The following is a 25,976-nucleotide window of genomic DNA, read 5'->3' as shown; positions in this document are numbered from 1 at the left end:
AGTAGCTGGGACTACAGGTGGCCGCCACCTCGCCTGGCTAGTTTTTTTTTTTTTGTACTTTTAGTAGAGACGGGGTTTCACTGTGTTAACCAGGTTGGTCTCGATCTCCTGATCTCGTGGTCCACCAGCCTCGGCCTCCCAAAGTGTTGGGATTACAGGAGTGAGCCACTGCACCTGGCCGCCTCTCACTGAACTTTTAAAAACTGAAGCATGTGTGTAATATGTCTTTTGGGAAAAGCAAAATAAATGTCACCCACTAGAAAAGGGGGTGTGACATAATCATGGACTTTTTAAAAACATACTGCATTGGTTTATCTAAGATGAAGTGTTGTTACATAGGAGTAACTATCTTCGCTTTCCTAAATGGTCAAGATTAATCAGGTATGTTAATTTGTGACAGGGCATACAGGACATCTTTGAAGTTCTCTAATTACTGGCAAATTTCAGAATGTGAACACATCATCTCTGTTCTTTGCATTCCTGGATTTCCCTGGTAGAAATTATTTGAATGTTATGAGGACATACTTGTTTGGCATGAGACTACAAATTTTCTTTATTAGATTTTAAGAAAAAGATTCTTGAATAAAGAAGTATAAGCAAATGATCTGTATGAAAAGGGATTTGTTAATTTAATCTTTATACAGAGGTTACAAACTAGCCACTTGTGGGCTGAATGCTTTGGCACGTAGCACACATGCTTTGTTTATGTCACATGTTTTGAGCCCACATTGTGTTTCCATAAAAATTGGATTAGCTGTTAACATTTAAAAATCTAGAATTTGGCTGGGCACGGTGGCTCACGCCTGTAATCCCAGCAGTTTGGGAGCCTGAGGTGGGCGGATCACAAGGTCAAAAGTTCGAGACCAGCCTGGCCAACATGGTGAAACCCTGTCTCTACTAAAAATACAAAAAAAATTAGCCGGGTGTGGTGGCACGCGTCTGTAGTCCCAGTTCTTCCGGGAGCTGAGGCAGGAGAATGGCTTGAACCAGGGAGGTGGAGCTTGCAGTGAGCCGAGGTCACACCACTGAACTCCAGCCTGGGCGACAGAGTGACTCCATCTCAAAAAAAAATAAAAATAAAAATCTGGAATTTTAGCTCAAACTCTGGAGTTTTGGTTTCTCTAAAAGAAGTTTTATTTCAGGGATGAACTTTAGATTGGTCATTTTTTCTCTGGTTAAACATGGTCTGTGAGGCTGAATATTGGTTAACATTTATTTCTACATTCAGATGCTGTTTTCTTTGTGATTAAGAGAAAAGAGAGATGTTTTCTTGTCTTACATTTATCTGGCTTTGCCACCTATTAGCTGAATGAACATGGGCAAGTTAATACTCCCCCTTTACTTGTAATCTTTAAAACTTAGATTGTGCTTGTGTCATAGTTTTGTAAGGATTAGATGAGTTAATGTATACAAAATACTTAGAACAATGCTGGGTCCATAGTAAGCAATATTTAAGTTTAAGCTGCTCTTCCTAATATTATATCAAAACTGGAAAAATGAAAAATAGGCTGAGTATAGGACATTACTTAAAGAATAATGGCAATGAACATTATTTCTTTGTGGAAATAAAGTTAATATGCAAATTGTAGTTATCTTACAAGATTACAGCACCATTTTAAAATGAACTTATTCCATTTCATTCATTTATGTTACCTGGCTGGTTGTGGTGTCCATCTGAATTTGACATTCCTGTTTTAGAGTTTAAATCTATTCAAAGCATCTTTCAGACAGTTTAAAATCTTCAGATGGAAAGTAAAGAGAACAAGGAGTTTATTGTATCTTCAATAGGTGAATTTATTTTTAAGGAAAGAATGTTTTAAGTTTAGTTTTTAGAAGAAAGGGGTTCAAGAGTTTCTCCCAAATAATCTGGTGTCTTTTTTTTAATTAAAAACTTTAAGGTCATTATGATGTTCTTTTGATATGTTTGGTTTTTTGAAGTTCTTTTGAAAACTTAGGATATGAGAAAATAAATGCAAAACTGATCACCAGAAGTAAAACATAAAATGTACTGGTTTTAAATAAATGAATTCAAGTGTGTAATCTCAAAAATGTATACACACAGAGTATTTAGAAGGTGTGGGAAGATCTACAGTCCTTGAAGAGCCTGTGCAGGAAGATGCAACACAAGAAACACACATTTCATCTCCTGTTAAGTCTCCCTCCCAAAAGACCAAAAGTGAGTACCTAATTATAAAGCCCTGGAAACTATGCTAGACTTGTATGTACAGTTGTGAAAATTTCAAGTCTAATAGGTTATATCCTATACTCTATATTTCATCCATTTATAAGAGCTCCTGTGTCAGCCCTGAAATACAGTAGTGAGCAAAGCAGAAAACCATTCCTGCTGTAATGAAGTTTATCTGGAGTATATATTTCTTAAATGTGTTTTTTTCTTAAATGTGTTTTTCCCCAGCTTTATTGAGGTATACTTGGCAAATGAAAATTGTATATATTTACAGTGTACAATTTGATATATACTTTGTGGAATAATTGCCAAAATCAACTACTTAACATAGCCATTATCTCACATAGTTTTTTTGTTTGTTTGTTTGTTTTTGTGGAGAGAACACTTAAGATAACTCTCTTAGTAAGTTTCAGGTATACAATAGAATATTATTAACTATAGTCACCATGCTGTATTTTAAATCTCCAGAATTTATTAATCCCCTGTAACTGAACCTTAATACCCTTTGATCAACACTTTCTCATTTCCTTCACTCCCCAGCCCCTGGCAATCACCATTCTACTCTCTGTTTTATGACTTTGACTTTTTTAGATTCCACATGAGAGATGTGGTATTTGTCTTTCTGTACCTGGTTCATCTCACTTAGCATAATGCCCTCTAGGTTCATCCATGTTGTTACAAATGGCAGGATCTCCTTCTTTTTTAAGGCTGAATAATAGTCCATTGTTTGTGTAGTATGTATATAAATGTACACACCCACTGCATTTTCTTTATTCATCTGACAGTGGGTTTGTTTTCATGTCTTGGCTGTTCTGAAGAATGCCATAATGAACAGAAGTATTGGGGAAACCTGACCCCAATATTTCAACGTAGGTTCTTTCTGTTTTCCCTAAGTGTCGGCCAGTCTGAGAAATAAAGAGAAAGAGTACAAAGAGAGGAATTTTACAGCTGGGCCGCCAGGGGTGACATCACATATTGGTAGGTCCATGATGTCCACCTGAACCCCAAAACCAGCAAGTTTTTATTAGGGATTTCAAAAGGGGAAGGAGTAGACAAACAGGGAGTAGGTCACAAAGATCACACACTTCAAAGGGCAGAAGGCAGAGCAAAGATCTCATGCTTCAGAGGAAACAGGGCAAGGGAAAAAGCAAAGATCACAAGGCAAAGGGCAAAATTAGAATTACTGATGAGGGTCTGTGTTCAGCTGTGCACATATTGTCTTGATAAACATCTTAAACAACAGAAAACAGGGTTCGAGAGCAGAGAACTGGTCTGACCTCAAATTGATCAGGATGGGACTTTTTTCCCCACCCTAATAAGCCTGAGGGTACTGCAGGAGACCAGGGCGTATTTCAGTCCTTATCTCAACCGCGTAAGACAGACACTCCCAGAGTGGCTGTTTATAGACCTCCCCCCAGGAGTACAATTCTTTTCCTAGGGTCTTAATATTTAAAATTCCTTGCTAGGAAAAGAATTTAGTGATATCTCTCCTACTTGCACATCCATTTATAGGCTGTCTGCAAGAAGAAAAATATGGCTCTATTCTGCCCGACCCCACAGGCAGTCTGACCTTATGGTTGTCTTCCCTTGTTCCCTAAAATCACTGTTATTCTGTTGTTTTTCAAGGTGCACTGATTTCGTATTGTTCAAACACACATGTTTTACAATCAATTTATACAGTTAACACAATAGTGGTCCTGAGGTGACATACATTCTCAGCTTATGAAGATAACAGGATTAAGAGATTAAAATAAAGACAGGTATAAGAAATTATAAGAGTATTATTTGGGAACTGATAAATATCTATGAAATCTTCACAATTTATGTTCCTCTGCCATGGCTCCAGCTGGTCCCTCCGGGGTCCCTGGGACTTCCCACAACACAGAAGGGTGCAGATATCTTTTCATGATACTGGTTTCATTTACTTTGAATAAGCACCCCAAAGTGGGATTACTGAATCATATGGTAATTCTATTTTTAATTTTTTGAGGAATCTCCATACTGTTTTCCATAGTGGCTATACCATTTTACATCCCCACTGACAGCATACAGGCTTCCCTTTCTCCACATCCTCAGCAACACCTCCTATCTTTTGTCTTTTTGAGAATAGCCACTCTAATGGATATGAGGTAATAACCCGTTGTGGCTTTGATTTACATTTCCCTGATAATTAGTGATGTTGAGCACCTTTTCATATACCTTGGGTCATTTATGTGCCTTTTTTTGAAGAAATGTCTATTTGGGTCCTTAGCCCATTTTAAAATTAGGTTATTTGTGTTTTTGCTATTGAGTTATGTGAATTCCTTATGTATTTTGTGTATTAACCGCTTACCAGATCTATGGTTTGCAAATATTTTCTCCCATTCCTTAAGTTATCTTTTTAGTCTGTTGATTGTTTAATTTGCAGTGCAGAAGCTTTTTAGTTTGATCCAATCCTGTGTGTTCATTTTTGCTTTTGTTCATATCCAAGAAATCATTGTCCAAACCAATATCAAGTTTTTTCCCTATGTTTTTTTCTAGGAGTTTCATATTTTCAGGTCTTAATGTTCCAGTCTTTATCCCATTTGTGTTGATTTTTACATAGGGGATGAGATAAGGGTCATATTTCATTCTTTTGCATGTGGACATCCACTTTCCCAACACTATTTATTGAAGAGACTATCTTTTCCACATTTTGTATTCTTGGAACCCTTGTGAAGAGCTACAGTAATCAAAACAGTATGATGCAGGCATGAAAACAGACATATACACCAATAAAACAGAATAGAGTCCAGAAATAAATCCATGCATCTATAGTCAGCTGATCTTAAATATGTTTTTAAGTCAGAATAAAAATATTAAAATCTGGATTGTAATTGCTGGAAATTTTTTTCAGAATAAGTTACAGGTATAAGGTACCTTTCTGAGACTGTTTAGAAATGTGCATATTTTCATGTAATCTACAAAATCTTCATGTTTGACAGATGATGTATATTATTTATCTATTTCTTTTGTGTTTTTGCTTTATATCATATACCATAATTCTTAATGTACTGTTTACCTATATTATTATTTGTTTAAATAACTTGTACTATTTCTGTTTATTGAACCTAGGAAGAAGGTTTTCAGCACCATTTCAAATTTGCTAATGAATTCTGTTAGTGAAGTAAAATATCAATGAAAGATTATGGAAATTAAATTCTATAATAAGTGAAGCTTTGGGAATTGTAATTCTAGATGCTTTTATGTACTATGTATACATAACCTTACAATAATTATTTATATTTTGAAAAAGAATAAAAATAGGCAAAATTATAATCTCTTTTGTCCATTAATGTTGTTGTACTAATTATGGTTGAGTACCTCATTTTCAACAGAATAGTGTCTGACTGCTTAATCTTGTTGTATTTTGAGTTCTATCACCATAGCAGTCATATTTTTATTGCTTAACAGTAAGTTTTAACGATAACCTTTCTTGAAACTTCTGAAAAACTTATTCTCATAGGTGAAACCGTCACTGGAGAATTATCAAAACTCTTGGATGAAATAAAACTCTGTCAAGAAAAGGATTATTCATTTGAAGACTTGTGCCACACAATATCGGACCACTACTTAGACAATTTGAGCAAGATTTCAGAGGAAGAACTTGGGAAAAATGGAAGCCAGAGTGTAGTAAGTAAGGCGGGGGGAAATGAAGACAATGTGTCTGCCTTTTCCAATTCAGTATGTACAGCTAAGAGGCAGGGGATGTGGCGCATTATCAGATTCCACCACTGTAAGATGTCAGTTTCCTTATTGCACTTTTCCTGACGTTCTTTGGGGTTTTACTCTCAGTGCATGTGTAGGGGAAGGAGTGCTTTGACAGATCACTTGACGATCTCTCCACTGTTAGACTCTTTCTTAAACACATGGATTTTTAGTAGTGTTGTTGTTGTTGTTGTTGTAGTATTCCTTAGTTTTACTGGGCATAATGATGTTGGTTCCCAAAAAAAGACAAAAACCTTCCTTTTGACTATCTTTCCTATTTTCTGTATGAACTCAGTCTAACAGAGCAGAGCCACACGTATGGTTTCCTCACTTCCTCCTTAAGTAATAGTAGGAGAGAAATATGGAAAGTTCAGTCTGCATATTTTTATAATATGCAAATCCCAAGAGGTTTCTTTTCAATAAGCTCAGAATCTTAAGCATGAGTTAGTTCCCGTGACAACCCCTTATGATAGTGTTCTTTGAAAATATTGTCATATAAAATATTAAAGGTTATATGAGGCAGAAAAGCAGATGATATAGTTGAGTAAAAGCGAGTATTTCTATTTATTAGGAATAAGAGTTTACAAAGAGGAAAGAGGGAAGATAAGATTAGAAGGATAGATTGAGGTCAGGCCATGGGTGATTCTCGCTCATTTGAATTTTTATATGAACACAATAGCAAGAAAAACTAAGAGAATAAATCAGTTTAATATTAAGATTTGTAAACCTACTTTTTGTCCTGTACAGGAAGGATTTATAGTATATGCTGCTATTAAAGGAAATACATTATTCTGATAAGAAATCTTTTGTCACTTTTAGAACTTAATTTGTTACAGATATGTCATACTTTATTCAAAAGCCAGTAATAGAGTGATCTGTGTTAAGTATGTCATATTATTTGTGAAAACTAAAAAAAACTTGCTAAGTATAGTGACTGTCCATTACGAGAACATTTACTTAATTTAGTTACTTAAAGTAAGCTGTGACACTGTTTCCTGGGATAGCCCTTACTCATCTAGTTCCATGGCTAGTCCTACCTCCTAGGCCTGCTTTTTTTGTTTCATTTTGTTTTTGTGCTTCACTTTTTCTTGCAAAAACATCCTATTATTGGCACCAATAAAAATTCTTTATGAATAACTATGAACAGTTGTATATGTACTGAGGTTTTAAATACCTGTAGGTTTTACCAAATGAAATTTTCATATTAATGAAATATTTATAATAGTAACTTTAATGTTGGGACAAAATCCTCTGTTAAAATATCTGAAACAGGTGTATGCTATCTCTAGATTACCAATCAGTTACATTTTAATATTTCCTTGAAAGTTAGTTAGAACTTAAAACTTATTTGTTCTATATAAACAATACATAGTATTTACTTTTTTAGATCCATCCACAAATATTTATCTAAGCTGGTAGCTTCTGGCCTTTTACTTGTAAAACCACAGATATTCTGAAAGCCCTAATTTTTTAGACCAGGATCTCCAAACTATTTTGTTGTACATACCATTAGTAAACAAATTTTGAGCAAATATCCCTGATTATTTCTAACATATATATATATAGCAAGAGAGAGAGAGGGACTACATTTCTAGTAATATTTGATGTAAATTATGAGACATACACAACAAAAGAAATTCAAATTGAGGAAGGTAGACAATAAGTGTAAAACAGAAGCTCTAATTATTTTTTGTTTACTCAATGAATATCTTGTATGTCCTGGGATCTGTATGTGCTGCTTGGAGACCATGATTCAAGCTTCTGTCTTTCAGGAAGTGATGGCAAAGACTTTTGACTTTGAGAGAGTGACAATAGTTTGGGGAAAAGATGTTCAAGTTTTCCTGCAAGCCAAAGACTGTATTGTGATAGTGGCAAGAAAGAAATTAATACTCATAAATTGAGCATTAAGGTTTTGAAATCTGAGCTCATACTTTTCTAACACCACTCCTCGTTCCTGTGACAAACCTTCACAATAGTGTTCTTTGAAAATATTTCCCTATAAAATGTTAAATATTATGTGGAGGCAGAAAAGCAGATGGTATATATGAGTAAAAGCAAATAATTCTGTTTATTTGGAAGAAGAGAGTTTACAAAGGGAAAAGATGAGAGATAAGATTAGAAGTCTAGTTTGAGGTTAGGTGGTGGATGATTTTGAATGTCAGGCTAAGAATTTTGATATTTATTTGTTTAAGAAATGAGAAAAATCTAAAGGATTTTGGGCAGATAAAAGACATAATTGGAACTGACCTTTCAGAAGATGAATCTGATAGAGACCTGTTAACGAATGTTTAAAAAGTAATCAAATTACTTTGACCCTTTTCTGTAGCCTGTGTTTTATTTGAATTCATTCCATGTTTTGTTGAGTATTTGTTTCTATTCATCAAAAAAGTTTTTTTTTTTCCAGAATATCACTTCAATTATACTTTCACATGATGCAAAAAGTTCAGTCAAGTATAGGTCACCTAATACAGATGGTTCTTATCATGTTTTGAGTTGTGGGGTTTATAATAGACATGGTTCTTGACTTCAAGTGATTCAAAGCACCTGTCCTAAGGAGACTTCGGTCATAGTGTGCAGACTGTAACTGAAGACTAATGTATAAAACACTGAATAAATAAGAACTGACACTCGGTTTTTGCTATTTGCTTCTCTAATGCTTTACATGATTTAAGTCACTTACTAACTAATTCTTACAATATGGATTTAGAAAATGACTTAGCTGCCAAGTGGCAGAGTGAGGATTCAAACTCCGAGCCAATGTTTGTAATTCTCAGCCACATTTAAAATAGTATGCTACCTTGTGGCCAAAGGAATTTTTAAAAGGGAGATATCAGTGAATACTTACAGATATTTATTAAAGTCTTTGTGGAGGTAGGGAGAGACTAAGCTGTGTCTTGGTGAAAGGGGAGCTGTGTTTTTCACTTTTGTTGGAACAAATGATTGAGAAAGGATTCCAGCCTGAAGAAACAATATATGCAAAAGCACAGAGGTAAGAATTAGTGCATAATTTGAGAATGATTTACGATGAGAGTTTGTTTTGGAAAGTAGTAGGAAATAAAGTTGGATAAGTAATGATAATACTTCAATTTATGGAACACTTGTATTAACTCATTTAACTCTCACAATAACCCTGTGAAAAGGATAGTATTATTTCTATGACTTTCCCAGTTTCACGCAGTAATTATAGAGCCAAGAACACAGACATTCTGGGGCTTGCCACTCAACTTGCCACTCAACTCTATTGTCAGAGAACAAAGGCAGCTAAGTAGATTGGGAGGCTGGTCAGAAGTTTAAAATTGATGCTGAGAATAAACTCTTGAGTAGGAGAGTTCTCCTGAAAGTGACATTTTGGAAAATAAAAGTGGTAGTTGTATGTTGGTTGATCGGGGAGAGGCTCAAACAATGGTTCTCAGCCATAGTTGTACGTTAGATTTACCTAGAGAGGCTCTAAAAAAATGAATACCGATGCCCTCAGATACCAGTCCAGACCAACTAAATCAAAATGATTTTGAGTAGCTCTGAGCATTATTCTTGGAAAAGCTTCTCAGATTATTCTAACATGCATATGATTGGTCTAGGGAGCCAAAAATCAGCCAAGATCTCACTGAGGTAATTCATGTCTGAGATGCTGAGTCAGAACTGAGGTCTTGATAACACCACAAAACAATTTTTTCAGATAGAACAAATCTCGTAGATCTTAATATCCAGTCTACTGCTCCAATTCCCCAGTGTAAGAGCTTCTAAAAGTCTCTTGAATTAGGGATTATTTATGCTATAACAAATTAGCATAGATTGGGTGGCTTGAAAAAAAAGCAGCATTTATTTCTCACAGTTCTGGAGTCTGAGAAGCCCAAGATCAAGGTACCCCGCAGAGCTGGCAGCTGGTGAGGGCCCGCTTCCTGGTCTGCAGAGGGCTGTCTTCTGGTTGTATCTTCATGTGGTGTATCCAGCAGAGCTGGCAGCTGGTGAGGGTCTGCTTCCTGGTCTGCAGAGGGCTGTCTTCTGGTTGTATCTTCATGTGGTGTATCCAGCAGAGCTGGCAGCTGGTGAGGGCCTGCTTCCTGGTCTGCAGAGGGCTGTCTTCTGGTTGTATCTTCATGTGGTGTATCCAGCAGAGCTGGCAGCTGGTGAGGGTCTGCCTCCTGGTCTGCAGAGGGCTGTCTTCTGGTTGTATCTTCATGTGGTAAAGAACAGAGGGGGAAAAAGCAGGTTCTCCTGATGTGTTTTCTTTTCTTTTCTTTTCTTTTCTTTTCTTTTCTTTTCTTTTCTTTCGAGATGGAGTCTTGCTGTCGCCAGACTGGAGTGCAGCAGCGCGATCTTGGCTCACTGCACTCTGCCTCCTGGGTTCAAGCGGTTCCCCTGCCTCAGCCTCCCAAGTAGCTGGGACTACAGGCACATGCCACCATGCCTGGCTAATTGTTTGTATTTTAGTAGACAAGGGGTTTCACCATGGTGGCCAGGATGGTCTCGATCTCCTGACCTCATGATCCGCCTGCCTTGGACTTTCAAAGTGCTGGAATTACAGGCATGAGCCACTGTGCCTGGCCCTGCTGATGTTTTTATATATGGACACTAGCACATCATAAGGGGTTATCATCTGATGACCTCCCAACACCCTCTCCCTAATACTATCACATTGGGGGTTAGAATTTCAACATATGCACTTGGAGGGGACACCGATGTGAGGTCCATAGCAAGGAGGCTTTCAGTTTATCGTTAAGGAAAATCCAAACTGCATTCAAACCACAGTCCTCAATTATAACATTTCTATGTTATATTGGAATATTAAATGTGGAAAACATTTCTGTATGTCTGTTATTTATATTACTGGTTAAATGATGAGCATTTGGGTTCAGTTAAAATTTAACTTCATAGGATATGAAACATCCAACTTGCTTATTGTAATATGACAAGTAATTCCAAAAGTTATTTAGGAGAAATAAAAATATAAGGAAATATGTTTTGTAGCATCCATATTATTAATTAATGTATTTTACATATTAATGATGTGACTTGAGCTTTGGAAGTATTTTACCTATATTCTTAGTTCAGTTTAACTTTTGTTGCCTCTTTTCTTCCAATAGAGGGCACTCCGATTCAGTAATTTCAAATACAAAACCAGCCATCTTATGTAAGAACTTTTATTTTTGAATCGGAGATTTTTGTTTCTATTAAAATATTAGCTGTAATGTGGTAGTGTGAACATTTTTACTAATATAAGTTAAAAATTAAATTATTATTATGATTGAATGTATTCAATTGAAGGTTTTGCATGTAATATAAAGGCTAGCTCAAGTTAAAATTACATTTTGTCTTGCATACATTTTAATTCAAAAGTCAGTCTGTTTTATATACTCTTATAACATGCATCTGAAACCATTTTCTAAGTTGAATTAGGACATTATATAATCTGGAATGTAAATTTTGAAGAAATATAAATATCCTAACATTCTTTACCAACCCATGAAATTTAGGTTTTCGAAAGAATGTAAAATAATCCGAAAAAATTTTCTATTCTCTTTATGTTTTCCCAAGCCTTATATTAATGTTTTTTCCTCCATGTGTGTGAACAATCTATACAATTTTACATGTGAACACAGCATGCCATAGAGAAATCTGATGATAAAGATCATTAGAGCAGATTTCAGAATCCAGGTACCAAGAAAACTTTTCTTTTTTTAAACATTTGTAATAGAACATTACCTCATCAGCCTGTGTCTTTAAGAAGTAAATAAGGAGCTTAAGGGATGAAATGTGTTACATATTTTTTTTTTTTCTCCTGAGGGAGAACATAGACACAAACAGCATCTAAAGCTTTTGGTTTGAAAGGGGGTGCATTGGCAGGTTTTGTGCAATTTCGTTCAGCCACTATGCCTCTTTTCTGTTATTTTATTTTCTTTTCCAATGCAAAATATTAAATTACATGTCAGCCTTATGAAGTGTGAGATATTTTATATTAGTATGTTAAGGTTTCAAGATTTACCTTGAAGGATTTTCAGTTTTATTTATTTATTTATTTATTTTTATGCTGAGCTATCCTTGAGAATACTCTCTGGGCGGGAGGTCCCTACTTTTGGAAAATATATTTAATTTAGTTCTAAAATTCATCAAGTTTTAAAATTCATTAAAGTCAGATTAGATTGCCTAAAAACCAAATGGTATTTCTGAAACAAAATTTATCTTCAAACACATTCTAACCCAGTTTCTAGAGCTTATTATCAGGAATGCATCAATTTCAGAATTTGGAGAGACCTTTGCAGCTATCTTACCCAATTTCCATCAGATTTAGAGAAACTTGGGAGGCTAATTTTTTGAAATGTAAATAGAGGCTTCTTATTATAGGAACATAACTGATTCTTTAACATATATAATTTTTTATAGTGGTGCTAAATCTTAAGCAGTGATATACAATGTTCAGAAGAACATTCTAACCTGAACAATTTATATCTTATGTAGTTGAACAGACCTTTTGGATGTGGTGACTCGAGGTGACTCATCCAAGGTTTGAATTCTCCTAACAGATTTTGCAAGAATTAGCGAATGTAGAACTAGGATCCTGTTGACCTGCATTTATATTTTGAAAACAATACCGTTAACCACACATATGTACTGTATGTACATTAATGGAAAAATCCAGAATCAGAAGGGTAAGATTTTTGTCCCTACCCTCACCTCAGGAAGAACTTTTTGTATCCTTAGGAAATCTAGGAAGTCCTTGAGAAAATGGCTAGTAGAATAAAAGAGTCATTTTTCTGAACTTCTAGCACACTTGCTTTTTACCATTCACGATATATCTCTTTCTGCCTTGCCTTGTAGGTGTATATGTTTTACATTACTTCTTATATACTCCTTGACAGTAGGTTCATTATTAGATTGATCTCTGTCGTCACATCCTGCCTAACACAGTGCCTTGAATGTAGTGGTCTCTCAGTGAAAGTTCATTGACTGAATAAATGCATAAAAAGGCAAAGACTGCATATGAAAGTGCATATGTTCTTGCAAATTAACCATTATCATTGCAAAATGCGTTTAATTATTTGGAGATGAATTACAGAGACTAAAGCAGAGGTTTTTCCCAGCAATCCTGGTGGGAATCTCAACTGTGTTGTTAGGAAGATAACTTAGTCTAGCAGTTAAGAGCATGAGATTGTGAGTCCTACAGATTTGGGTTTACAACTCTGTTCTGCAACTTACTAGCAGGGTGACCTTTGGAAGTTACTTGATTTTCTTCATCGGTTAAAAAAATTTTACTCTGTCTTTTTATCAGCCATAGAAAAGAGCTATTTTATTCTCTTTTCTGTTGCTGAAGAGATCTTCAGTTTTATGTTTCACAGACTTTGTCCAATTTTGTACAGACTTTCTAACTAGTCACAAAATGTCAATGTAGTGGGGATTTCTCTACTAAAAAGTGAAATATTTTGTTCTTGTATTGGTCTGAGTCAATATTTTACTTGGAAAAAACCATATCTATTCTAATCAGCTTTGTAAAAGTTAGGGAGGAATAGCAAATATGACAAATAATTGAACTTATATGAAAAATTATCTCAATAGGCTGAAATCTTGGCTCGAGGTGAAAACATAAAATTCAGTGGGAGTTAGTATAAAATCTTATATTTAGACTCCTTAAAAATCAATGGTATAAATACAAGATGGGGGAGATTTAATGTCAGGGAGTAGTTCACACAAAAGTTTTAGGGTATATAAATGACTACAACTGCTACGTGAACCAGCAGTGAGATGTAGCTACTAAAAAAATCGGTAAACAGTGACCAAACTATGATATCTGAAAATAATTGTAACACTAGAAGCTAACATTTACTGAGTACTAAATTTTCACTACGTGTTAGGCATTGTGTAAACATGTTAAAAATCATTATCTCCTTTATTCCTGACAACAATCCCATGAGGTAGGTTTTATTATCCTCAATGTGGGAATCAGGAGTAAAGTAAGTTGCCCAAAAGGTAAATCTGGGGGATCTGAATGTAGGTCCAATGTCTTACAAGTAGATCATTCTGTCTTTCATCACTATTTTCCAGATTGACCATCTCTTACCTTTTCATCATTCTTGCCAGTTTGTGGGTTCAGACCATCATTTCCTTTTGCCTGAGTTATTTCAAGAGCCTCCTACCCTGTCCACCCACTTGTAGTCTCTTCTCTTCATCTGCTTGTATTTACTCTGAGCAGTGCTGCCAAGTCAGTATGCCTTAAGTGCCATTCTGGTCATGTCATTTTCCTACTCAAAACTAGCCCTGGTCCTCACTGCAAATGTGAAATAGAAACTTCTAACTCAGGCATTCAAGACCCTTCATTTCTAGCTTCATCTTATTTTTCCAGCTTTATTTGCTAGTAATGTCTTAGATAAATATATTTTAGTAAAATGGATTATTCTTGGCTGGGCACAGTGGCTCATGTCTGTAATCTCAGCACTTTGAGAGGCTGAGACTGGAGGATCACCTGAGGTCAGGAGTTACAGACCAGCCTGGCTAACATGGTGAAACCCCGTCTTTACTAAAAGTACAAAAACTACCTGGGCCTAGTGGTGTGCGCCTGTCATCCCAGCTACTCGGGAGGCTGAGGCCGGAGAATTGCTTGAACCCAGGAGGTGGAGGTTGCAGTGAGCCAAGGTGGCGCCACTACACTCCAGCCTGGATGACAAGAGTGAAACTGTCTCTAAATAAATAAATAAATAAAATGGATTACTCTCAAACATGTCTGTCTTTCTTATTGTCCATGTTCATGTTTTGTCTATATATATTTTCCCTACCATCTCTACTTATTGAAAACTATCCCTCACAAAACCCGTTTTGATCCTTCTATTTAGATCTATTTGCATCATTATGCTGCTTTGTATTAATTATGCATGAATCATCTTTTTTGGCTTTGCCTATAAGCTCCTTGAAGACAGCAAAAATATTAATCTCTGCGTAGTTCCTCACTCACATGCTTAGCAAACATTTATTGAATTGATAGAACAAGTCATGGGCATAAAAACATCTGTTTGATACCTGTATTTTGGTGTTGACATATGAGAAAAATTCTAACATGGAATATTTATGATCTGTGAAAAACTTCCCCTGTTGGTTGATTTTTCAAATAATGACTACCTCATCAGTTTCTTTGAAAATGAAATAAAATACCCCAGTGAATATTGACTTCACAATATATCACTAGCATTTTAAGTCAAATTATATTTTTCTTAAGTAATAGTACATTTCTCTCACTGATGACAAAGGATATCATGTATTACAAATACCATGTTTAATTCCTGATAACATATACGAAGGAAGTATATAGTATATGAATATAGGAAATATGTCTGATTATATTACTAATTTTTGAATTCCTAAATATGTGATAAACAGTTTTGAATTAATCCTTCTGTATTATTGTTATTCCTTCTGTATTATTGAGATGGGGCTATTTTGTTTCTTTTTTTTTTTTTCCTTCTTCCAACTTTTATTTTAGGTTCAGTGAGGTACATATGCAGGTTTGTTACATGGGTAAATTGTGTGTAACTGGGATGTGGTGTACAAATGATTTATTCTCCCAGGTAATGAGCATAGTACCCAATATGTAGCTTTTTGATCCTTACTCTCCTCCCATGCTACCCCCTCAAGTAAGCCGCATTATCTGTTGTTCCCCTCTTTATGTCCATGTGTATTTCCATGTGTATTCAGTGTTTAACTCCTACTTATGAGTAAGAACTTTGATTATCTGTTCCTGTGTTAATTTGCTTAGGATAATGGCCTCCACCTGCATCCATGCTGCTGCAAAGGACACAATTTTATTCTTTTTTATGGCTTCACAGTATCCCGTGGTGTATATGTACCACATTTTCTTTATCTAGTCCACTGTTGATGGATATGTAGATTGATTCCATGTCTTTGCTGTTGTGAAAAGTGCTGCAATAAGCGTACACATGGATGTGTCTTAATGGTGGAATGGTATGTGTTCCTGTAATGGGATTGCTGGGCCAAATGTTAGTTCTGTTTTAAGTTCTTTGAGAAGTCTCCAAACTGTTTCTATAGTAGTTGAATTAACTGATATTCCCACAAATAGTGTTTAAGTGATCCGTTTTCTCCACAACCTGACCAACATCTGTTATTTTTTTTAACTTTTTAATAATAGTCATTGTGACAGGTGTGAGATTACATTCAATGGTTTTGATTTGCATTTCTCTAATTAGTAATGTTGAGGATTTTTTTCATATACTTATTAGCTGCATGTATATCTTCTTTTCATGTCCTTTACCCATTTTTTAATGGGGTTGTTTTTTGCTTGTTGATTTTTTTAAGTTACTTATAGATTCTGCATATTAGACCTTTGTCAGATGCATAGATTGTGAATATTTTCTACCATTCTGTAAGTTGTCTGTTTATTGTGTTTATAGTTTCTTTTTCTGTGCAGAAAGTTTTAAGCTTAAATAAGTCCCACTTGTCAATTATTGTTTTTGTTGCAATTGCTCTTGAAGTCTTTATCATGAAATCTTTGCCCAGACCTATGTCCAGAATGGTGTTTCCTAGGTTTCATTCTAAGATTCTTAAGAGTTTGAGGTTTTACATCTAAATCTTTAATCTATCTTTTCTTACTTGTTGTATATGATGAAAGGTAAGGGTCCAGTTTCATTCTTCTGCATATGGCTAGCCAGGTATCCCAGCACTATTTATTGAATAGCTTGTCCTTTCCCCATTGTTTATTTTTGTGGAAGTTTAGATGGTTGTAAGTGTGTGGCTTTATTTCTGGGTTCGCTATTCTGTTCCTTTGTTCTGTGTGTCTGTTTTTGTACCAGTACCAGGAAGTATTTGTTATTGTAGCTGTATAGTATAGTTAGAAGTTGGGGAATGTGATGCTTCTGGCTTCATTCTTTTAGGATTGCTTTGGCTATTCGGGCTTGTTTTTGATTCCATGTGACTTTTAGAGTAGTTTTTTCTAATTGTGTGAAAAATGATGTTAATAGTTTAATAAGAATAGCATTCAATCTGTAGATTGCTTTGGATAGTATGAACGTTTTATTGATACAGATTTTTCCAGCCTATGAACATGACATGTTTTTCCATTTCTTTGTATTATCTCTGATTTCTTTGAATAGTGGGTTTTGTAGTTCTCATTGTAGAGCTCTTTCACCTCCCTGGTTAGCTGTATTCCTTGGTATTTCATTTTTTGTGTGTTTATTGTAAATGGGATTGCATTCTTACTGTGGTTCTCAGATTGAATGTTATTGATGTATGGAAAATCTAATGATCTTTGTATATAGATTTTATATTCTGAAACTTTGCTGAAGTCATTTATCAGTTTCAACTGCTTTTTGTTGGAGTTTAGGGCTTTCTAGGTATAGAATCATATCATTACTGAAGACGGATAGTTTGAATTTTTCTTTTCCATTTGGATGCCTTTTAGTTATTTCTCTTGCATGATTGCTCTGGCTAGGACTTTCAGTACTATGTTATATATGAGTGGTGAGAGTAGCCATATTTGTCTTGTTCTAGTTCTTAAGGAAAATGCTTCTAGTTTTTGCCCATTTATTATAATGTTGGCTGTGAGTTTGTCATAGATGGCTTTTATTATTTTGAGTTATATTCCTTTGATGCCTAATTTGTTGAAGGTTTTTTGTCATGAAGAGATGTTGGATTTTATTGAAGGTATCTTTATTACATCTATTGAGATGATCACATTGATTTTGTTTTTAAATCTGCTTATGTGGTAAATCCCATTTATTGGTTTGTATATGTTTAATCAATCCTGTATTCCAGGGAGAAAGCCTCCTTCATCATAGTAAGTTTTTGATGCACTACTGCTTTCAGTTTGTTTGTTGAGGATATTTGCTTCTCTCCTCATCAGGGATATTGGCCTGCAGTTTTCTTTTGGGTGTGTGTGTCTTTGCCAGGTTTTGATATTAGGATGATGGTGGCTTCATGAGTTAGGGAGAAGTCCATTCTCCTCAATTTGTTGGAATAGTTTCAGTAGAATTGATACCAGCTCTTCTTTGTATGTCAGGTAGAATTCAGCTGTGAGTCCTTCTGGTCCAGGGTTTTTTTTTTTTTTTTTTTTTGGTTGTCAGGCTTTTTATTACTGATTCCATTTTGGAACTCATTATTGGTCTGTTCAGGGTTTCAATTTCTTCCTGATTTAACGTTGGGAGATTGTGTATTTCCAGGTATTTATCTACTTCCTCAAGGTTTTCTAGTTTGTATACGTATGGTGTTCATCATAGTCTCTGAGAGTTTTTTGTATTTCGGTGGGATTGGTTTTAATGTCACCTTTGCCATTTCTGATTGTGCTTATTTGGATCTTGTCTCTTCTTTCTTTGTTAATCTGGCTACCAGCCTATTGATCTTATTTATCCTTTCATACCAACTTTTGGTTTTATTGAATTTTTTGTATGAATTTTTGGGTCTCAATTTCGTTCAGTTCTGCACTGATTTTATTTTATTCATTTCTTTTCTTCTGCTTTGTTCTTGTTTTTCTAGTTCCTCTGGGTGTGATGTTAGATTATTAATTTGAGATCTTTAAAAATTTTTGAGGTAGACATTTAGCACTATAGACTTTCCTCTTAACATTGCTTCTGCTGAATCTCAGAGATTTTGGTATGTTACATCTGTTTTAGTTTATTTCAAAGATTTTTTTTATATCTGCCTTAATTTCATTGTGTACCCAAAAGTCATTCAGGAGCAAGTTGTTTAATTTTCATGAAATTGGAAAGATTTGAGGGATGGTTTTGAGAGATGTTCATGGCTTTGATTTCTATTTTTATTTCACTGTGGTCCAAAAATATGGTTGGTATGATTTTGATTTTTTTGAATTTATTGAGACTCGCTTTACAGCTGGGCATGTCATCAGTCTTTGAGTATGTTTCCTGTGCAGGTGAGAAGAATGTATATTTTGTGGTTGATGACATCCTGTTTTTTTCTAATTGTTAATGATTCTTACACATTTTGATGGACTTCACTGATGCATAGTATTTCAGTGTGCATGTTCTTAAAATGTGTTTGATGTTATGCGTCTGTATTATGAGCATCTATTAAGGGCAGTAACCTTCCTTTCTAAAATATTTTCAATTTTTATCTTTTGAACTTTATGATGTTTGTGAAGGTATCATTTTTGTATGCTCTTCAGATACATTACTGGCCAGTTTTTGTTTTGATACTTTTGTTCTTTCTAATCTCTTTATAATCTCTAACTTAAATTAAGCTTTCTAATAGAACTCAGCTGTTATAATTTTCCTGAGAATGGATACTTTATACTTATGAGCGAATTGTAATGTTTTCCTGAAAATGTAGTAATAGTTCACCTTTCTTTTAACCTCACATTCTGGATAATGATGAAGTTAACGTTTAGTCACTTTTCACATTTACCTTGTTCATTTGTCATAGTGTACCTAATTTGTAATTCTATTTCAAGGTTTACATTTGGGAGTTCTTGGCTCTCTTTTGGAGTGAAGGCCTTGGACAGCTCGCTAGTATTTAAAAAAATCCTATTTTGCTGCCTAATGCCAAAGGAAATCAGGCCAGAGCCTGAGCTTAAAGAGACATGTCAGTTGCCATAATCATTTAACTCTGTGTCCGAGGAAATGCTTTTCACCTTGAAAAGCAAATTAATTCTAATGGAATAGTAGACTAGTAACCCAGAAAAAATTGCTGAAATTGCTCATGCTTCAACATATTTTATCAGGAGACCATTTGGGCCACGACTAAAGAATACTGGAATTCATTCAGCCTCTAAAAGCTGAAGAATTGGAATTCTCTATGATAGAATCAAAATCAATAACAGTAGGTAAAAGATACTGTGTGGCCTGCTTCAATCTCAGGCTTAGATTTTAAAAACTGATGTTATTTTCGCGTCACTTTGCCAGAATTCTTGTGTCTGCCATCTATGCTGCCATCTATGCTTTTTAAAGCTGAAAAGCTGTGTTTGCTTACAGTTTCCTAACAGTTCCATTTAGTTGATAGCTGCCAGTCTGTGCTATAAAATCATTAATAATGAGAAGCAAAGTCTTAATTTGGAGAAAGAATGTAGTCAAGGGAATAAATCTGACAGGAAATGAAGACTTTAAAATGAACAAAGAAAATGAACTAGTGAGAAGTGGGATCATTAAAGTGAAAATAGCCTGCCCTCAGAATAACTGAGACAAACATTGAGATGTTATATCTTTTCCTATAATCCATTCTTTGTTACTGAAATAAATCCATTCCAGCTTTGAAAGATTTCCTTTTGCCCTTGAATCTCTAATCCTACTTTTACCTAGCCTGGTGCCACTTTGCAAAACATTAAAGTGTTTTTACTGTCATAGTAATTATCATCCTCACTAACTTACATTAAAGAGTCCTTGCATTAAAGAATTACACTAATTTCTTCAATAACATATTTTTGTATTGTGTGTGACAGTACAGGGTAGAGAACAGGAATTTGAGTTCAAAAGACTTGTGTTTGAATTCCAGTTCTACTCCATAGGTAAATATTTCCCTGATCTTTAGATTTCTCATCTGAAAAATGGTAACAATAGTAATAGCAATAGTATCTTGCAGGTATTATTTCCCTGGTAAATATTTCCCTGGTGTTTAGATTTTTTGTATGAAAAATGGTAACAATAATGATAATAGTACCTTGCAGGCTTCTTGTGAGGATAGAGGTGATAAATATGGAGTACCTAACACAGTACCCACCACAGATTACACATTACACAAATGGTAGCCTGTCATTTCTATTTTATTTTATTGAATCATTTATATGTATTTTTCTCTGTATCACTGAAAGGTTACCCCATAATTATAGCTAACCATCCCATTTTGTCTTAGTCTCTCACTGTTTCCTATTGAAGTATAATTTGTGTACAAAGTGTTTAGCAGTGTGTTGGACACACAGAAGGTGTCAAACCCATGTTTTTGTTCCTTTCTTTGCAATCAGTCTCTCTTAATTCTGACCCACACCTATGTTATACTGCCAGATGAGACTTTCTGAAATGGAGTTTGTATTTCATGACTTCATGGTCAAAAATTGATGCCAGCCTTATTTTTTTGACTTCTATTTTAAGTTCAGGGTTACACGTGCAGGTTTGTTACACTGGTAAACTTGTGCTGTGGGGGTTTATTATTTCATAACTCAGCTATTAAGCCATTAGTTGTTTTTCCCAGTACTCTCCCTTGTCCCACTGCAACCCTTCAAGTAGACCACAGTGTATGTTGTTCTCTATTTGTCTGTGTGTTCTCATCACTTAGCTCCCACTTATAAGTGAGAATATGTGGTATTTGGTTTTCTGTTCCTGCATTAGCTTGCTAAAGATAATGGCCTCCAGCTTCATCCATGTTCCTGGAAACGGCACGATCTCATTCTTTTTTATGGTGGCATAGTATTCCATTGTGTATATGCACCACATATTCTTTATCCAGTCTATCACTGATAGGCATTTAGGTTGATTCCATGTCTTTGCTATTGTGAATAGTGCTGTAATGAACATATGTGTACATGTGTCTTTATAATAGACTGATTTATATTCCATTGGGTATATACCCAGTGCTGGGTTGAATGATATTTCTGTCTTTAGATCTTTGAGGAATTGACATATTGTCTTCTATAATGGTTGAACTAATTTACAATTCCACCGACAGTGTATAAGCATTGCTTTTTCTCCACAACCTTGCCAGCATCTGTTGTTTTTTTACTTTTTAATAGCCATTCGTGTGAGATTGAGATGGCATCTCATTGTGGTTTTGGTTTGTGTTTCTCTAATGATAAGTGATGTTGCACTTTTTTTTCCATATGCTCGTTGGCTGTATGTATGTCTTCTTTTGAAAAGTGTCTGTTAATGTTCTTTGCCCAGTTTTTAATGTGGTTGTTTTCTTTTTGTAAATTTGTTTAAATTCCTTATAGATGCTGGCCATTAGATCTTTGTCAGATGCATAGTTTCCAAAAATTTTCTCCCAATTTGTAGGTTGTCTGTTTATGCTGTTGATAGTTTCTTTGGCTGTGCAGAAGCTCTTTAGTTTAATTAGATCCAATTTATCAATTTTTGCTTTTGTTGTAGTTGCTTTTGGCATCTTTGTTATGAAATCTTTGACCATTCCTATGTCCTGAATGATATTACTTAGGTTGTCTTCTGGGATTTTTTTATAGTTTTGGGTATTACATTTAAGTCTTTAATCCATCTTGAGTTAATTTTTGTATATGGCAAAAGGAAGGGGTGCAGTTTCAGTCTTCTACACATTGCTAGCCGGTTATTCAAGCACCATTTACAATAGGGAATCCTTTCCCCATTGCTCGTTTTTTTTGGTCAGGTTTGTCAAAGATCACATAGTTGTAGGTGTGTGGTCTTATTTCTGGTGTGTGGTCTTATTTCTGAATTCTCTATACTGTTCCATTGGTCTGTGTGTCTGTTTCTATAGCAGTACCATGCTGTTTTGGTTACTGTAGCCCCATAACATAGTTCGAAATTGGGTAGCATGATGCCTCCAGCTTTGTTCTTTTTGCTTAGGATTGCCTTGGCTATTTTGGTTATTTTTTGGTTCCATATTAATTTTAAAATAGTCTTTTTCTTGTTCTATGAAGGTCTCAATGTTAGTTTAATAGGAATAGCATTGAATCTAAATTGATTTGGGCAGTGTGGCCATTTTCATGATATTGATTTTTCCTATCCATTAGTATGGATTTTTTAAAATTTGTTTGTGTCATCTCTGATTTCTTTGTGCAGTGTTTTGTAGTTCTTGTGGAAATCTTTTACCCCCTAGTTAGCTGTATTCCTAGGAATTTTATGCTTTTTGTGGCTGTTGTGAATGGGAGTATGTTCCTGATTTGACTCTCCACTTGCCTGTTGTTGGTGTATAGGAATGCTGGTTATTTTTGCACATTGGTTTTGTATCTTGAGACTTTGCTGAAGTTGTTAATCAGTTTAAGAAGCTTTTGGACTAAGACTGTGTGGTTTTCTAGATACAGGATCATGTCATCTGCAAACAGGGATGGTTTTACTTCCTCTCATCCTATTTGAATGCTCTTTATTTCCTTCTCTTGCCTGGTTGTCCTGTCCAGGACTTCCAGTACTGTGTTGAATAGGAATGGTGAGAGAGGGCTTCCTTGTCTTGTTCCAGTTTTCAAGGGGAACGCCCCCAGCTTTTGCTTGTTCAGTATGATGTTAGCTATGGGTTTGTCATATATGGCTCTTATTATTCTGAGGTATATCCTCAAAACAAGGACATTATAAGGTATGTCTTTATTATTTTGAGGTATGATCCCTTTACCATTATGTAATACCCTTCTTTGATCTTTGTTGGTTTAAAGTCTGTTTATTGAGAGTTTTTAACGTGAATGGATGTTGAATTTCATCAAAAGCCTTTTCTGCATCTATTGTGATAATTATGTGATTTTTGTCTTTAGTTCTGTTTATGTGATGAATCACATTTATTGACTTGTGTATGTTGAACCAGCCTTGAATCTCAGGGATAGAGCCTGCTTGATTATGGTGGATAAACTTTTTCATTTGCTGCTAGATTCAGCTTGTCAGTATTTTTTTTTTTTTTTTGAGGATTTTTGCATCAATTTTCCGCAAGGATATTGGCCTGAATTTTTCTTTTTTTGTTGTATCTTTGCCAGGTTTGGTATCAGGATGATGTTGGCCTCATAGAATGAGTTAGGGAGGAGTCCCTCCTTTTCAGTTTTTTGGAATAGTTTCAGTAGAAATTGTACTGGTTCTTCTTTGTACATCTGGTAGAATTTAGTCATGAATCTTTCCAGTCCTGGGCTTTTTCTGGTTGGTAGGCTGTTTATTATTGCTTCAATTTCAGAGGTCATTATTGGTTTGTTCAGGGAATCAGTTTCTTCCTAGTTCAGTCTTGGGAGGGTATATGTGTCTAGGAATTTATTCATTTCTTCTAGATTTTCTAGTTTATGTGCATAGAGGTGTTCGTAATATTCTTTGATAGTTGTTTGCATTTCTGTGGGGTCAGGGGTAATGTTCCCATTGTTATTTCTGATTGTGTTTATTTGAATCTTCCCTCTTTTCTTCTTTATTAGCTTAGCTAGTGTTCTATTTTTTTAATTTATTTTTTTAAAGCCGCTCCTGGATTTGTTTAATCTTTTGGATTTTTTTGTTGTGTCTCAGTTTCCTTAAGTTCAGCTCTGACTCTGGTTATGTTTTGTATTCTACTAGCTTTGGGATTTGTTTGCTCTTGGTTGTCTAGTTCTTTTAGTTGTGATGTTAGGTTGTTAACTTGAGCTCTTTCTAACTTTTTGACATGAGCATTTAGTGCTATAAATTTCCTTCTTAACACTGCCTGAGCTGTGTCCCAGAGATTCTGGTATGTTGTGTCTTTGTTCTCATTAGTTACAAAGAACTTATTGATTTCTGTCTTAATTTCATTATTTACACAAAAGTCATTCAGGAGTAGATTATTCAGTTTGCATGTAGTTGTATGGCTTTGAGTGAATTTCTTAGTCTTGATTTCGAATTTTATTGCACTGTGGTCTGTGAGACTGTTATGATTTTCAGTTCTTTTGCATTTGCCAAGGTGTGTTTTACTTTCAATTGTGTGATCAATTTTAGAGTATGTGCCATGTGGCAATGAGAAGAATGTATATTCTGGGGGAGAGTTCTGTAAATATCTATGAGGTTCATATGATCCATTGCTGAGTTCAGGTCCTGAATACCTTTGTTAATTTTCTGTCTCAATGATCCTTCTAATAGTGTCTGTGGAGTACTAAAGTTTCCCACTATTATTCTCTGGAAGTCTAAGTCTTTTTGAAGGTCTCTAAGAACTTGATTTATGAATCTGGGTCCTCCTGTGTTGGGTGCATATATATTTAGGATAGTTAGATCTTCTTAATTGAACCCTTTACCATTATGTAATGCCCTCTTTTGTCTTTTTTGATCTTTGTTTAAAGTCTGTTTTGTCTGAAATAAGAATAGCAACCCTTGCTTTTTTTGGTTTGTTTTCCATTTGCATGGTGGTTTTTCTCTGTCCCTTTATTTTGAGCCTATGTGTGTCATTATGTGTGAGATGGGTCTCTTGAAGGCATACCAATGGGTCTTGGTTCTTTATCCAGTTTGCCACTTTGTGTCTTCTATTTTATTTTATTTTTTATTTTATTTTATTTCATTTTATTTTATTTTTGAGATGGAGTTTCACTGTTGTTGCCCAGGCTGGAGTGCAATGGTGCGATCTTGGCTCGTTGTAACCTCTGCCTCTTGAATTCAATTGATTCTCCTGCCTCAGCCTCCCGAGTAGCTGGGATTACAGGTGCCTGGCACCATGCCTGGCTAATTTTTTGTAATTTTAGAAGAGATGGGGTTTCACCATGTTGGCCAGGCCGATCTTGAACTCCTGACCTCAGGTGATCCACCCACCTTGGCCTCCCAAAGTGCCAGGATTACAAGTGTGAGCCACTGTGCCCAGCCTACTGTGTGTCTTTTAATTGTGGCATTTAGCTTATTTACATTTAAGGCTAGTATTGATATGTGTAGATTTGAGTCTGTCCTCATAGGCAAAGGAGAAATAAGATCCTTTTCAGACAAGCAAATGCTGAGGGAATTTGTTACCACCAGACCTGCCTTACAAGAGCCTCTGAAGGAAGCATTAAATATGTAAAGGAAAGACTGTTACCAGCCACTACAAAAACACATTGAAGTATACAGAGCAGTGATACAATATTGAGCCTTATTTTAACTAATTTATCGTGGCCCTTTCCTCTTCTTGGAGTTCAAGAATGTCAAGATCTTCCCATTCTGTTCCTGCCCTTCCTTATCCAATGATATTTCTTTCTATTCTCCTTCCTGCCACCAGTATACCTTATTCCTTTGTCATTTGTCTAAAAATATCATAGGTATTTATTGCACGGTGTCTTTGCTCATTGTTTCATTCTCTCATCTTTGCTGTTTGTTTAAATCTTGTTCATCTCATGAGGTGTAGTGCAAGTCTTTATATAGAAACCTCCTTACTTACTCCAGGTGAGACCTTTTTTTCTCTTTGAACAGGTGGGGAATCTCAGAAGAGAAATGAGATGTATTAAAAACATTAATTGGAAATTCCGGAATTTAAAAGTACAGTATCTCATATTAAAAAAACCCTGAACTTCAACTGAATT

General features: G+C 35.2%; 1 protein-coding gene across 3 annotated transcripts in view; it reads left to right on the top strand.

Moving 5' to 3' along the window:
* ANKS1B (ankyrin repeat and sterile alpha motif domain containing 1B) overlaps positions 1 to 25,976 on the top strand; it is a 1,301,363-nt gene that overhangs the window by 215,167 nt on the left and 1,060,220 nt on the right. For all 3 annotated transcript variants that reach the window (XM_011934483.1, XM_011934476.1, XM_011934469.1), the window contains exons 7-8: positions 2,063 to 2,176; positions 5,670 to 5,836. In XM_011934483.1, coding sequence (XP_011789873.1) covers positions 2,063 to 2,176; positions 5,670 to 5,836 — 281 coding nt within the window. The remainder of the gene's footprint in view (positions 1 to 2,062; positions 2,177 to 5,669; positions 5,837 to 25,976) is intronic.

This window comes from Colobus angolensis, unplaced genomic scaffold (genome assembly GCF_000951035.1).
Source record: "Colobus angolensis palliatus isolate OR3802 unplaced genomic scaffold, Cang.pa_1.0 Scaffold10, whole genome shotgun sequence".
NCBI classification, from domain to species: domain Eukaryota; kingdom Metazoa; phylum Chordata; class Mammalia; order Primates; family Cercopithecidae; genus Colobus; species Colobus angolensis.
The sequence above is the reverse complement of the archived record's forward strand: the minus strand, read 5'-3'. Positions and strand labels throughout refer to the sequence as shown.